At 42.0% G+C, this 15150-nt stretch overlaps 3 protein-coding genes across 4 annotated transcripts; 2 read left to right on the top strand and 1 right to left on the bottom strand.

The window, feature by feature from the left end:
• The first annotated feature begins 3079 nt into the window (after window positions 1-3079).
• On the top strand, window positions 3080-7328 carry sftpbb (surfactant protein Bb). 2 transcript variants are annotated; one of them, XM_084457111.1, is made up of 11 exons: window positions 3080-3203; window positions 3354-3433; window positions 3825-3899; window positions 4248-4355; window positions 4446-4556; window positions 4644-4724; window positions 4958-5141; window positions 5756-5901; window positions 6061-6141; window positions 6356-6466; window positions 6568-7328. In XM_084457111.1, exons 1-11 carry the CDS (start codon window positions 3155-3157, stop codon window positions 6601-6603), a joined length of 1062 nt encoding a protein of 353 aa, XP_084313237.1. In that variant the 5' UTR covers window positions 3080-3154; the 3' UTR covers window positions 6604-7328. The 2 variants fall into 2 exon arrangements, with proteins under 2 accessions (XP_084313237.1, XP_084313236.1); XM_084457110.1 differs by having other exon boundaries at window positions 5735-5901.
• Window positions 7329-7421: 93 nt separating this feature from the next.
• usp39 (ubiquitin specific peptidase 39) lies at window positions 7422-12425 on the bottom strand. The gene is made up of 13 exons (XM_084457109.1): window positions 12252-12425; window positions 11436-11514; window positions 11225-11319; window positions 10993-11129; window positions 10404-10556; window positions 9912-10137; window positions 9715-9789; window positions 9184-9251; window positions 8904-9092; window positions 8462-8604; window positions 8103-8238; window positions 7801-7887; window positions 7422-7672 (listed from the first exon to the last, which is right to left on the bottom strand). The coding sequence occupies exons 1-13, from the start codon at window positions 12310-12312 to the stop codon at window positions 7619-7621; spliced, it is 1503 nt and encodes a 500-aa protein (XP_084313235.1). The 5' UTR covers window positions 12313-12425; the 3' UTR covers window positions 7422-7618.
• A 379-nt stretch (window positions 12426-12804) lies between these two features.
• Window positions 12805-14308, top strand: cUnh2orf68 (chromosome Un C2orf68 homolog; the record flags this gene model as incomplete). Its single annotated transcript, XM_084457133.1, has 4 exons — window positions 12805-12914; window positions 13249-13361; window positions 13454-13599; window positions 13704-14308. The coding sequence occupies 4 exons, from the start codon at window positions 12805-12807 to the stop codon at window positions 13824-13826; spliced, it is 492 nt and encodes a 163-aa protein (XP_084313259.1). The 3' UTR covers window positions 13827-14308.
• Window positions 14309-15150: the final 842 nt, after the last annotated feature.

Raw genomic sequence — 15150 nt, 5'->3', positions numbered from 1 at the left:
GCAACAATTCTCATTTTCACATTACACACTAATTCAGACAACCTTATGAAAATGAATTCAATTTCTGCCAAATCCGTTAACTTTATTTTAACCACTAGATGTCGCCACACTGCACCTTTGAAGTGACTGTAAAGTGAATTCTGAGATTTGTTTTTAAACACGTTAGAAAGTAGGCTAATTGCTGAAAATATGTGGAAAGCTTTTACTATTTAGAACGGGTCGAGCCTGCACACTGAATGGTCATTTGAATAAAGACACCCGAAAACCACGGCAATATGAAATGCAAGTGATTCAGCTTTCATTCTATTTTTTTTTTTTTTTTAAACGTCCATATTGTCTCGCCACTCTGACCACAAACAATTTATTCCCGTCTGTTATGTAATAGGTACATATGGGTGTATGTAGGTATAAATGTACATGTCAATTGCCTGTTCATTCACATGCTCCGCCCCAAACACACTCTATATAAGCTCTCTGTTTGCCAGGACTCAAGGTTCCACTAGCCAGGAAGAATGGAAGAAATAATTTGTGCGCTCTGCTGTGGAAATTCTAAACAAGGACATACTGTAATACAATAACCCCCCACACACACACTCAAAGCCCAAGAACACAGAACACTGTATAGATTAATTTTATGTCTCCTTTTATGCACTTTTTTATTGTCAGTTTTTATACTGTTACCAGAGTGCCAAAGACAAATTTCCATTACATGTAAATTGAATGGACAATAAAGTTTTTATTAAATATCTTTTGTTACAACAAAGCTACACATGTTTGTTTTATTGATTATTTTCTGTTTTTCTTCTGGTTTGGCTGAGAGATACGTCGGTTTATCTCCAGCAGGATGTGATGGATTCTGATGCGTAACGAACTCAACCATGTAGATGAGTGCCTCTTGACACTTCCACTCCACTCTTCCTTGCACTCACTCAGAACCTTCATACTACTGGTAAATAACTTCTCCCCCAAGCCATCTGTGTGTTTAATTGATGTGATATTTTTTCTAAAATTATTTTCCAGGGCTGTGATTAGATCAACCTGTGCCAGGCTGGGCACTTAAAGGCCTTTTTCTCCTCGGTTGAAATCAGAGTACTCTTCACAGTGACTTTACTTCTCTACAACCTTACTACCTATACTGTATACCCAGATATGTAAACTAGTACATTGCCATCATGGTCAATTCTGTTTACAGGCGCTGATATCGGTGGCGTCATCACACTCAGCAGGTCCAGCACACGCTGTGGAAGGACACCTTCAGTGGGGTTAACATGAGACAGCAAGACAGCATCACTGCTCTGAAAAAACAAAATACATACAAATCAAGTCAAAATTCAACATATCACCACATCTATTACAAATTAATATATTATAAGTTAATTGAATAATAGCACCAACAGCAAATGAATAGCCCTGCTGTAGGAACCCCAGGTTGCTACTCTTAAGTCATAATTGTCAAGACATGCCGTTCCTCTCACCTGATATCCTGGATAGCTGGTCCTGGATCAGCTGAGCGCTTTCCCTGACCACGCAGATTCACACTCTCAGGTTTACTAGAGGGGGTGATGGAACAGTCAATTGGCTCTTCTTGATGGGTGATAAAACACATTGTGTTTTATGTTTTTGTTTTTATCATTATAATGCATATATATACACTGTATGGTGTAAAAAGTCATCTGAGTAACCTCTCCATCAAAGTACCCTAAAAGTACAGAGGTACCAAAACTACCTTACCATGCAACATAAACATGTTGTTGTAGCTGGCACTAGCAGGCATGTTTACGGGGACGTTTCATCATCGCGTGGCTGTTATACAGTAGAGGGCGTACAAAAATTCACAACTATACATCAATATACATACACATCAATATTATTACGAAACATCTGTGCCACAGATAACAACCAAAAACACCCACTTTCACTTCTGCTTCACACATTATTTTTTAACCACAATGTGTGTGACATCTGTGGGTAGGATATTTATAGGCTGCCCAGGTTGTCAGTATCTGACCAGTCCTTTGGTTCCTCCACCTGGTCACCGGCAGCTCCACCATCAGAAGTCTCCCTAGCAGAGTTGTGCTCGTCCCTGACCAGCTCAGTGTTGATGGGGACCTGGCTACTCTCCTGGGAGGTGTATATGCTGACCTGCAGCAGGAAGGTATCTAGGCCCTCCTCACAGTTGGTCTTGTCCCCGAGTTGTTGGACATCACAGCTACAGCCTGGTATTCACACTCAAACTATACCGACAGAGCTGTCACGGTGACAACCACAAATTGAAAAACACACAAAAACATAAAAAAATATAAAGTATTACAGAACATTACTTTACATCTATGTGATAGTACAGTACCCCTTATGTTTGAAGGAAGAGAGTGAGCAGTGTCACCTGGGACTGTCTTGTCCATCTGTATATGGCTGTGATGTGATGCCTTACTGTGTACAGGACAGATAAAAACCATCTCAACCCGAAACAAGTCTCTGAGCCATTCCTGCTAGTTTACAATACCTGGTTAACTGTAAACTAGCAGGAACTGTAAACTGTATTACAGTGATTACACTAACTGTATAGCTAGCACTGACAGGTTTAGTCAACTTCAATCTCTACACTTTTGTGAACAAGTTAAACAAACAATTACCTGTCTGGATCTTTTGTGAACAGCTAACATTAACTAGCTAGCTAGCTAGCTAGCTAACACTGACATGGTCCCATAGACGTCAATTTCTACACTTTGTGAACATGTTCAACAATTCTCAGAATCTTTGGGGAACCGGTGAAAGGCAAGCTGGACAAGCATTCTGATAGTTCTTATAATTTATTGCAGAACACTGTTTTCGTTTTTTTCCACACAACTCGTTTGTAGTCTTCATGTTGACCTGACTGGATGAATTTGGCAGCAGATGACAGTCCATAATGGCGGCAACGCCACACGGGCGCCCTCTTCAGGCGGCTGCCAAAGATTCACTGAAGTGTCTCCTCTTGGCATTCCATACTCTTTGACCATCATATTTGACCGATCAACCTTTATCGCTCTGATTGGCTAGTATGCTTCCGGACTGAAAGGCCACTGTCAAAAACAAAATCCTTGAGACAGATACGCACTGTCACTTTTATTATAGAAGAGACTGCTACTGCAGTTGATTTTCTATCCCTTCTGTGATGGCGGTTTTGGAGTGTATCCTGATGATCTGTATTGCTCTTTGTCCGGGTAAGTTAAATATCTATAAAAGGCTTAGCCGTAGGTCAAGAATAATAGATAGCGTAATAATGTTAACTGACAAACTAAAAGTCTAGGCTGCTTTCGATTAGGCTACAACGCATTAGGACTGATTATTGTTGTTTTTTATACGGTCCAAAGGTGAAACTAGGGTGGTCAACGGACCTGTCATCACTAGGTGGGGCATCAACACGGGTGTGGACATGACACAGAGGTCTACGGTGAGATGTGTTGTAGCTGGCACTGGCAGGCATGTTTACGGGACGTTTCATCATCGCGTGGCTGTTATACAGTAGAGGGCGTACAAAAATACACACCTATACATCAATATACATAAACATCAATGTTATTACGAAACATCTGGGCCACAGATGACAACCAAAAACACCCACTTTCACTTCTGCTTCACACATGTAGTTATTTTTTAACCACAGTGTGATATCTATGGGTAGGTTATTTATAGGCTGCTTAACATCATTTGTCAATAGCCTACTGTTATATGGTTTCCACATCAAATAATGTTCCTTCTAGAATCTAGATAATGCATGTAGGTATAAAAGGGCGAACATGACATGAGGTTATATCTGACTTCTGACCTTTTTATTGTACTAGACAACCAGCATCTGTACACATTGCACCCAGATCATGGAGCTGTTCACAGGTATGATGTCCAACGCTGACTCTCAGGTGAGATCTCCCACTGATTCTGTGACATACTATTGTAAATGTCTTATAATACTCTTGGGATTAGTGTTGGTGTTATACCTCTCAAGTCCTGAGAAGATCATATCCAAATTACTCATCTTTTGATCCCAGAAACATAGAAGTGAAAGTGAAAAACCAATGGATAGCAGCTTTCTTCTTCCCCTTTTTCTGCTTCTGCTTTCATACACACAATGTACACTCACTGAGGACGGACCCAGTGACCTGCACCTAGAGTGAGAGGATCAGCTTATGAGGAGTTCATAGGAAATTATAACACGTCGATCCATTCTTGTGTTTATATAAAGTGAGCCACATCAATGTAACTTTCAGGATATGATGTATGAAGCCCTGCATGGACTGTGCCAGGGCCTCCCAGGCCCAGAAAGGTTGCAGTGTGATACCCGTCTGCCCCATGTCCTTCAGCACCAGACTGGCCTGGTGAGAGCGTCAGCAATGTACACATGCAGACAAGAGTGTCAGAATGTCTTCATTGATTTTTCTGTATCTAACATTCCTCCCTTTTTGTAGAAGCCACGTGAGACCTGTCTGTTCCTGGGACTATGTGCAGTCCAGTTTACAAACTCTGTTTTTGACAAAGTTGCGTCCACTGCTATACTTGACACCGTTGCCAACCCAGAGGTGAGTGCAGGACCCCTTGCAGTGGAAGGCAATTTGTCACGTACAATTGCTTATGAATTGCTCAAAAGCTGCTCTCTCTCTCTTTAGGTGCAGGTCAGTCCCACTTGCACCTTCTGTGTTTTTGTCATCAAGAAACTGGAGAGCATGTTGCCGAAGGAGAGAACTGAGGTAACTTTCCTATACATGAACACACGGTGACATGACTCCTGGAGGTGTGCCCGGATATATAGCCCGGTGACCCTTCACCCAGGCTCGGGGTGGTAAAAGGATAGCCCCTCGGCCCCGAGCCTCGGGGGGAGTGAAACATCTACACCCAAACAAAGAAAAAGAAGAACATGCTCTGTTTTATATCATACTCGTCTACCCTTCACATCTGATGTCTTCTCTTCTGGCTCTGACAGGATGTGGTAGTGAAACTAATGGGGGAAGTGTGTGGCCTGCTGCCTACTAGCTACAAGGACCAATGTGATGACTTTATTGACAAGTATGGCAAGCAGCTGGTCGACTTCCTTCTGTCTTCCGTTGCCCCCCACTCCATCTGTACCCTGCTGCACCTGTGCCTGATAGAGGAGACGCCCAGCGTGGGTGAGTAGGGGAGCGGCTTCTGGCAGGCAGACTAGTCATCTTAACTCATTTGTTTGTGTTGTGCTGTTTCTGATATTAGCCTGTGCCTTGTGAAAACCTCTCCCCTGGTTTTTCCGTACACATCCTCAACATCCTTAACATCCACTTGCTCTGGGGTCAGTACATTGATAGCTCTGAAGCAATGTAGTTTCTTTCAATTGACCTTATTCCATGGATGTATTAATAGAACTCCGATTGTTTTTCACCATGGTAGTTTTCACGTTATGAAATACCCTACATAGGAGCGCATGAGTCATCAGCTCATTCCCATCCATGTATTTCTTAACGTGAAAACTACCGCGGTGAAAAACAATCAGAGTCCAGTAATCATGAGTTTGTAATTCCAGCAGTGTATTCTGACTGTTATTTCTGATTATTTCGAATCTTGAAGTGTTATTTTTATAAAAAACTTGTACTATTGGTCTTTGGACACTTCCGCATTCTCCCACCCTGAGCGTGACGTAAGAGCGAAATGGCCGCCGTGTGAATAAGGTCAATGGTGATTGGGGCTCTGTTTCCCATAGTAACTTGTTTTCCATACCCTCCGTAAACAGAACCCTCCATTCATTTCCCAGAGGTGTCCTCCCTCCTCTCCGACTGTGATTCCTGCCGTACTCTGCTCAGTCTTAGCCCACTTTACATGGGTGTCAACGCCACTGAACCCCAGACCTCCTCTTTCCTCCAGCTTGTCTGCGTGCAGCATCCCTATGCCATCCCCAAGGTCTGTCCCTGGTCTACACCCTCCACTTCCCATTCCATCAGCTTTCCATGCTGTTCATTAGACACCAGACAGAAAGCACAATAATAAACCAGCTTTTACACGCTGCGTGAAAAGGATTGAATGCAGTACACAGTGTTCTTGTCCTTGTGTTCTTTGCAGTGTGAGGTGTTCACCAAATTGTATGAACTTCAGCTGAAGAAGGTTCTGGGTAACAAGATGGATGCTCTAGATGCATGTCAGGTAAAACCCCATTAGTCCACTCAAACTTGTTTATCTGCAATTTACCATCAACATAGCAAAATGACAAATCTACTCTTTAAGGATGATGGCCACAACACTGTGACTATGTGAAAATAGTATTACTACTGTAGTGGAATCAGTGTGGTGAGTCTAGTCTATATATATAGAAAACAATGATTTAGATTAATATCTCTTCATTAATTGTGTCTTCCAGAGAGCTGATATGTGTGTAACTGTGAAAGAGCAGAGGCCTCTGGGAGAAGACCACTGTACCTGGGGACCAGGTTACCGCTGCAGGGACATGAAGACTGCCCAGGAGTGTGGAGTAAGTACACTAAATCAGTCATTCACAACAACTTCATGCAACTTTACTTATTGCAACAATATCTTTGTATCTAATCAAATTTTTGTTTTCAACCCGACCAGAGTGTAACGTTCTGCCAGAAATTCATATGGAATTAGAATGGAGACTAAAGTCATGTGACAACCGGCTGTTCAAGGACTTAACTGGAATTTTCTCTGCAAAAAGATTTTTGTATTGCACTTGTTACAAAATCCATGCATTGTTGATTTATGCTTTTCTTTTGCCATGAGTGTATTGAAGCACTTATCTGATATTGCACTGATTTCTTGCGGGCCTTGATTTTTACTGTGATGTTGAAACTAATAATAATAATACATTTATTTATAAAGCACCTTTCATTGTCAATCTCAAATTGCTGAAATAACTGCTGGTTAAATGCAGAGGTGCTGAAGTACAAAATGTACTTAGTATAAAGTGTATTTTATTGCAGTTTTTGAGTTTTACAGCACATGGTGTGTATACAAAAATATCAAAATCGAATAGAATGCAGTAATTTAATTCACATTAATCCAAAAGTACCATATATAGCTATACTGTAGTATATACAGTACCATATCCTTCCTGCATGCTTGTCTCCTGAAATAATTGAATTTAACTGTTCGGTCTGATCCTTTTCCCTGGACATGTTCTACCTGGTTTTTACAAACCTCCAATCAGACCAGCTCTATGTAACTTGTTGGACAAGGTGTCATCTGAACAACAGTGTATGGATTGTGCTGTTGTACTGTTATCTATGGGCCTATGTTCTAGAACTTGGGCCTTTGTTCTAGAACTTGCCGTCTTGCACTGAACATTCCGCTCCATTTCCAAAAAATAAAATTGTTTACAAGTGTGATTAGCTGCATCTACAGTTCTTACGGAGATACTCAAACACGCACATTAACAAACAAATGCTAATACTTCAATAAAATCAGTGACTAAAAATAGATGTTTTCAGAGCAGATTTATTCAACCATTTCAAGACAGATAAAAATGAAAAGGGGGGAGTAGACATCATGGTTTTCTGTTTCAACAAATAAAAATGTAGCAGTCATCTTCAGACAGTCTTATTCTGAGGTCATCTTCAACAGGGCTCTCTGGGTTGGCATCACTAGCCCCTCACCATGGCCTCATTCACGCCCCTGTGTGGTTATTTGTGTCATCTTCACTCTCTCTTCTTTTCCATATCTGGATTGGAGATTTTTTTTTACAAAAAAAATACAAATAAGAATACAAGCAAATAATGATTTTCAGAATTACAACAATAACATACTTTATTGCAGAACAGTTATATCTGACATCAGTGCAGCATGTACCTGGATGTAGGCCTCTGACAAGGTGATCATCTGGGGCAGGATATCCGTTACCTGCAGGTCCTGCATCTCGTACCATTTCCCAGTGCCCTTCAACAGAGGAATACACATTCTAACAGATAGTATTGGTGTGGTATCACTTAGAAGCTAATAGGCACAAAAGGCTAGAAATATTTGTAGGGTCCTTCTCTTACCTGGCAAACACAAGGGCAATACAGACTATTCAATTAACCATGGTGTATTGAGACCCTATTAATTGCCCTGTTAAATAAAATTGTATTAATGAATGTGAATCAGATACTTACGTGATGTAGAACATGTATTCTGTAGGCTCCCTCAGTTGGCTTCCCGTCATGCACTACGTTGGCCACCAGGTCATAGGTCGTGTTCTTCTCTGTGACTTGTGACTCCTCTGTCAGGTACTCCCGAAGGTCCACATGGCTGATGATGGAGCAGAAACGAGGGACAAGTCAAAATCACAGATAGCCAATCGGATCCAAGACAACAGGACTCTGCAAATGAGGCTCAAACAGGCTTGTTATCCATAGAACTTAGCATTCAACAATCAACACTGATGTTGATACATCCTGAATGCCAGGATGGAAGATACAGTATATAGTCCAGAAGAAGCATCTAGAAACGGCTGAGAACGGCAGACGCTTACGTGATGGGGAAGTTGACAATGGTGGGGTTCTTCTCCACAAAGAAGTTGTTCTTGGTGAATCTCTTGATGCAGAAGATGAGGTATGGAGGCAGCTTGGTCAACTGAAACCTTTTGAGGAAATTTTCCTTGTAGGTTTTATACTCCTACAAACATAAGGTCCAGTGACAGATAGAAAGAGAGGGGTAAGAAGAGAGAGAGAGGGGTAAGAAGGAGAAGAGAGGAGGAGAATAAGAGAGGTGGCATCTGTCTCACAGTGATACACAGACACAGTGGTACAGGTCTTATAAAGATCAAACAGGATGCATACAAAATATTGTGTATATTTTATTCACTATTTAGTGCTGATGGGGGGGGGGGGAGATGATAGGTCGACTGGCTGAAGGAACCTCTATCCTAGAATGGAATACATCGTTTCCGAGCTACGTGCTACAGGATATCGTACCTTCTCTGTGTTGCCGTTGAACTTCCCCAGGATGCTGAAGAGAGGCACCTGTGGAATGATGAGCTGCTCTTTCTCGTCCTTGTACAGTGGAGCTGTGGGCAGGTCAAGGGTCAGGTACAGGAAGGTGGACTCGGACATCTCCTCCTGGTACTCCTCCTTCAAGAGCAGGGCCTCCTTCTCCTCTGCCGGCTGGGGCAAAGTCACAAAACTTGGTTAAGCGTCTCACAACATTATATTATTTCTGAACTGAGGTCACATGATACAGTAACAGGCCACTCACCAAATCAGGGTGGGGAAGCTTCTTGGAGAATATGCGCATGGAGCCTTGAAACACTTTGGTAATGCTTGCTGAGATGGCAGGAAAAGATAGAAGTCTTTGTTAGTTCCATATGTTACATGTTAAATCAACCTGACTTTCCTGCTTCCACTGGCAAAGTGCAAGAGCTGCACGCATTTCCATGAATGGAAAAACAACAGCCCAGCCAGACTATCAGAGGAACCACTTCCCTCCAGCCTTCTCATCAGTACAATCGGAACAGAAACTGTTCTGTTCTACAATGAATCCCCGAGTGGCATTTTTGACCTTCACACCCCCATCAAAACATGGGTGGTTAATTTAGAAAAGCTTTTTTGTATGTAATATGTATTTTAGATATTAATTTGTGTCTCTCTTTTCTTCATGACTTTGTGATTGTTTTCTCAATGAAAAGTTCTTTATAAATAAAATGTATTATTATTATTACAACATAGTGAGCAGGACAACAGACAGACAAGACAAATCCCTTCCATCTTTCCACTGACTGCTACTCACAGGGCTTCTTCTTGGTCCCACCCAGAGCACCATGCAGAGCGTTCAGGAACCAGGACAGGAAGTCCACCGCATCCCCTGCCAGGAACAACACGGCAACATGTCCCAGAAGTTACTGCCATATATTCAACTGTGATGAGTGCAAATTGTTCTATCTAGGGAATTTCCTGAAATATTCGCTATATAAAGCCTGCCCTTACCCTGCTTAGTGATCTGGAAGTTCTTCTTGCTGCACAGCACCACAGCCTGCAGCATCTCATGGGGCGAAACGTGGGCCTTGAAGTTCCTCGGGTTCCACAGCTTGCGCATCAGCTCACCAAACCGCTGTACTAGCAGGAACATGATGTCACCGGGCGGCCGGCGAATCCCCCGGTAGTTCTCCTCCTCCAGGAAGTAGTTCCGCAGGGGAGGCACATTGGACAGGGCCTGGCGGGATGACGAGAACAAAGGAAGATGACAGTGAGGTTAAGCAGTAGGGTGTTGTTAGCGACAGTTAGGTGAGGTTGTTGTTAGGTGAGAGGTCCGAGCTTCACCCGAAAGGGTATCAGGGCACCTGTACAACAGGTTTTATACAGTGACCCAAACTGTTAATCATGATATGTGAAACTAATGTCTTCAGATCTAAATCTTTGCCGTATTACTATAATGAAGACAGTGAACCCCCCATGAATATTATAACGTATGAGTCATACCTGCAGCACCACATTGGCATAGTCATTAGCCTTGATGTTGTTGAGCCCAACAATGCCAGGTAGGTAGGTGGTACCGTCATAGGCTCGATACAACTTGCCCTGCTTGTCCAACCCGGAGATGTGTTGTTTGGTGAACGTGGGCTTCAGGACATACTAAAGACAAAGACAACAGAAAAGTTACAAAACAAACACGCATCTTTATTTGCCACATGGTGTAGGCAAAACATACTTTTTAGCTTCTTTTTTTTTGCCAGAACATCAACAGACACCAGCGACCACTCGGTGAGTTTATGGTCTTTGAAAACGAGAGTTTATGGTGTTTTTGAGGGATTTTGTCTGTGCAGCTATGGATCCATTGAGTGGGTTAGCAGTGACGGGCTATATCTTGAGAGTGCACCGTTTAACGAAACATTGATATCAGCCGTTGTATATGATCGTAAATAACCTTATAACATGGCTTATAATACTAAATTACGAACCTGTCCTTTAAGTCTCCTTGGTCTAGCAACATTGTATTACGCACTGAGAAGTTGATCATGCTTCAGCTCACCGGTAACTAAGATGTACACAACAGGATCTAAACACTCACTGTAATGTCTTCCAGTGATGAATCAATGATTTCATAGTTATCCGGCAGACAGTAGAACTTTAGAGTGTGCAGGTTGAGGAACACATGGTGGGTGAACTGCACACTGTGAGTGTAGGCATGTGACTTCAAACCTCTACCTGTGTGGGGCAAATAAGTTACAGGTTAGGTCATGTTGGTTGATAGTGACTATAAGGGATTCTCAATGCTCTGCAGCCAAAAGTGGACAGCTTACCTTGGAAGTATTTACCACAAATAAGGCAGGCATAGACGTTGATATGGGAGAGAGAGATGGAGCACAACTTCTCGAAGTCAAAGTCCAGGACACTCCTATAAAATAGATAATTAATGATGTATCCATAAATGAAATAAAACAAGTTAATCGGTCGTCATCTTCACTAAAGATGCCCACGACTAACGTTATAGTGAGCAGAAGTGAACGTTACCTGTTAATTGTGTCAAGGTATGGACAGTGGCGGCTTCTACGGTCTTCCGCGTCTTGTGTGCGGCCAACCTTTGATGGTGCTGGAACACAGTAATGGTGCGTTCGTTTCTAACTGGGAGGTGGCAAATTGCGACTTGCTACTAGAAATGATTAAATAAAACCGCATGAACTCGCACTTCCTCGTCGCAAATTCGGATATGTTTCTCAGCCCCCAGTTGCTCGAAATGCACTAGATATAACTAGATAACTGTGATATAATGGTATATAGATATAACTAGGTAACTGTGATATAATGGTATATAGATATAACTAGGTAACTGTGATATAATGGTATATAGATATAACTAGGTAACTGTGATATAATGGTATATAGATATAACTAGGTAACTGTGATATAATGGTATATAGATATAACTAGGTAACTGTGATATAATGGTATATAGATATAACTAGGTAACTGTGATATAATGGTATATAGATATAACTAGGTAACTGTGATATAATGGTATATATCTGAATGCACACAGGTCGGAGGTGGGTATTTTTCCACCTCCGACCACAAACGAACGCACCATAAACACCACGAGCTAACGTTGGTTAGATTGGCTAACGTTACCCGTCAGATAGTGCTAGTATTTAGATAACCAACTAGCACTAGCTAAGTGAATTGCTGCTCTTCGTGAATTTCCAGTGTTATTTAGCAATATTTAACATTAGCTAACCATTTTAATAAACTCAAAAACGTGCAAACTAACGTTAGCTAATCTAGTTAGCACTGCTAGCTACTAGCATACTAGCTAGCTAACGCGTGAGTTACCTTCGTCGTCGTCGTCGTATTCGTCCACTTCAATCTCTCGTTCTCTCTTTATAGAGACCATTGTGCATTTACTAATACGAGTGCAAGTTAACTGTGAAATTAAACAATGAAATCAACACAAGGTATCTAGATAAACATCAGCTAGCAACAGTCCAAAGTAGGCGTCTGGTCAAAACACCCGTGTCCCTCAAAAGACCCGGTTAGCAGCATTCTGCATGGCCGACCGAAACTTAACCCGGCGTTTCACAAGTCGCTATAGGACGTCCATCTTCGCCATTGTCCACAATAAATATCATAAGAATTTGCATCTACTCCATAAGGAAGCGAGTACATTTAACATGGAAACGAATGTATCAGAGGAGCAGTTTTTGCAGCTAGAACAATCAGAAGAATAGCAGGAACTCTGCGTGCATTTCTGAGTGGACAGCGTCCCTGTTTTAGACGGCTTGATTGATGTTAGCTAGCTACGGTGCAGCTTGTCGCGGTGCAGATGTCATAGAAGTAGCTAATAATACACCTTCTCAATACTGAACATATTGTTCTGCCTTTTACGATGGATATTATAAGGGATGACGAAGCAGAGGAGCTGAAATATAAACGTGGGGGTCGTTTGGACATGAGCCATGGTTTCTTACACCACATCCGAAGGAACCAGATTGCCAGGTGATCCCTGATTTGTATAGTGAGCCTGATAGCTAGCTGGTTAGTGTATAAGCTAGCATTAAGGGCGTATTATGTGGTATATATTGTGGCTGTATCTAGTCAAATATTTAATAATTCTAGCCATAAAAGAACAATTATTCGCCAGTACGCTTATTGACTGGGCGCCTACCAGGCATGCGCATAACGGTCATACCCCCTCCCTCCCAATAATTCATATTACAACGATTTCCCCTTTTTTAATTTAAAGCACCCTTACGTAGGTACATGTTATATTGATTTTTCCATTCCAGCCAGTGGATTGCATATTAACATATCCTCCTCTTGTTTGCCATAGAGATGACTATGACAAGGAGGTAAAGCAGGCTAAGGAGCAAAGACAAAGGCACGCCACAACTCCTAGACGACCACGTCGCCCAGACATCCAAGTGTACCATCCTCGAAGAAGTAGTAAGAACACCTGAGTTTCTTTTTCAACTTTCCACCTGCATGATGCAGGACTTCCTCAGTAATTGTGTTTGTTTGTTTGTTTGTGTTTCCAGATGGATCAGAGCCAGGTGTGGGTGCAGAGACTGAGGAATGGAATGAGAGTGGGTCAAGCTCAGAGCCAGAGAGTCATGGAGCTGAACTCTTCTGGTTGGACTACCAGGCTGACTCTGGACACGTCACCTCCTTCATTGTACACAAGGTTTGCACATCTGTGTGTGTCTAAGCATATTCACAACAAATCATATCATTTTATTACATTCATATTTGTATGGTGTGTCCTCATGCTCTCTATTCCACTCTTAGGGAGACAAGCCAGAAAGGGTAGTGGAGCGCGTTGCTGAGAAGAATGTCCTGGACTCGGCCATGAGGGTGGCACTGCAGGCCCGGGTTCGGAAAGAAATGGACAAACGGCGGGACAAACGCTGAGGGATGAGAGTCTAGTTAAGAAGACTGTTACTGTCCAAGGTCGTGGAGATGGAAGGGAAGCTCTCCCGTATTCTCCTGGCAATCATCTCCCTCTCTGCATAATGTCAGTATCAGAGGAATAACAAGAAACCAGTCCAGAGGTGCAGAGTGACTGTTAACCAGGAGGAGTGAGATCCCACAGCCAAGCTGACTACAATGTGCTAACCGCTCATGGAATATAGATTAATAGAATTTAAGAGAACAAGAGTGGGGCGTGTCTCAGTTTCCTATAGGGAAGCCATATTGTGACTGGGTGATAAGACTGTTGGGGCTTAGTGGTGCTCACTTTGTCTTGTGATTGACTGGACCTGTGGACCAGTAGGTTTTTACCTGATCCAGAGAACAGAGTGCAGAACAACATGGACTCTTTGAGCTGAGTCGGTCACGTCTCAGTCGGTCACATCAGGCCTCATTTCACGTTTTCACAAAAGTGACATCCTGTGTAGTCCATGGAAAGTGTGTCTTAACAAAATTATTTTTGTTTGTTTAGAACTGTGAATGGGATGCCATTATATTTAGTTACATTTATTCGTTTTTCCAAAAAACTGTGACATTTGTATTTCTCCTGGATTACATGTAAGATCATAGATCTGATTGTATTCTCTGTTTCATGTCTGGTTTGACTGTAGAGGAAATGGTCTGCAGCATTTTTGTGTGTTTGTGACTAATGGTATTCATACCGTCCTCTAAAATGTATTTATGATTGGCCTATATTTGAAAATACTTTTTTAAAGAAATATTTTTGATACAGTTTTCCTGAGAGTCTACAGTTTTTGGTGTCAATATTACAAATAATAAAGTCATTGGTTATTTTCCAAAGGTGTGGGGGGGATGTAGCCTATGCATATCAATAATGCCACCGCCACTGTTAAAGGGCGAATAAGGGTAAATATTTTTTTAATGGGGCAACAGCATTGGGATGGGATACAGGGTAGTGCTACTATTCTTCTACACTAGGTGGCAGCACATACCTGCATAACATTTAAAGAATGTAACCGTTTTTGAAGTGACAACTTAAATCAGTCAGAATATAACAAAGAAATACTGAAATTAAGACTTTGCTATGCTGTTTGCTTAAAAACAATTAACTTAATTAACTAGACTCTTTTGTGTGACACTTTAAAGCATGATTTTGAATGGGAAGGACACTGCTATAGGTGACTACACTGAGGAGCCACTTGGGTTGTTCCTTCCTGGGCGCCCTCTGATACTAGAGCTACAAGCTTTGTAGTCCTGACGCAATTTCCTAGAACTACGGTGTAAAGTTACAAAATGTTCTTGTAGA

Source organism: Borostomias antarcticus (assembly GCF_949987555.1).
Source record: "Borostomias antarcticus genome assembly, chromosome: 23".
Lineage (NCBI taxonomy): Eukaryota > Metazoa > Chordata > Actinopteri > Stomiiformes > Stomiidae > Borostomias > Borostomias antarcticus.
Note: the sequence above shows the minus strand (reverse complement) of the source record. Positions and strands in the feature narration are given on the sequence as shown.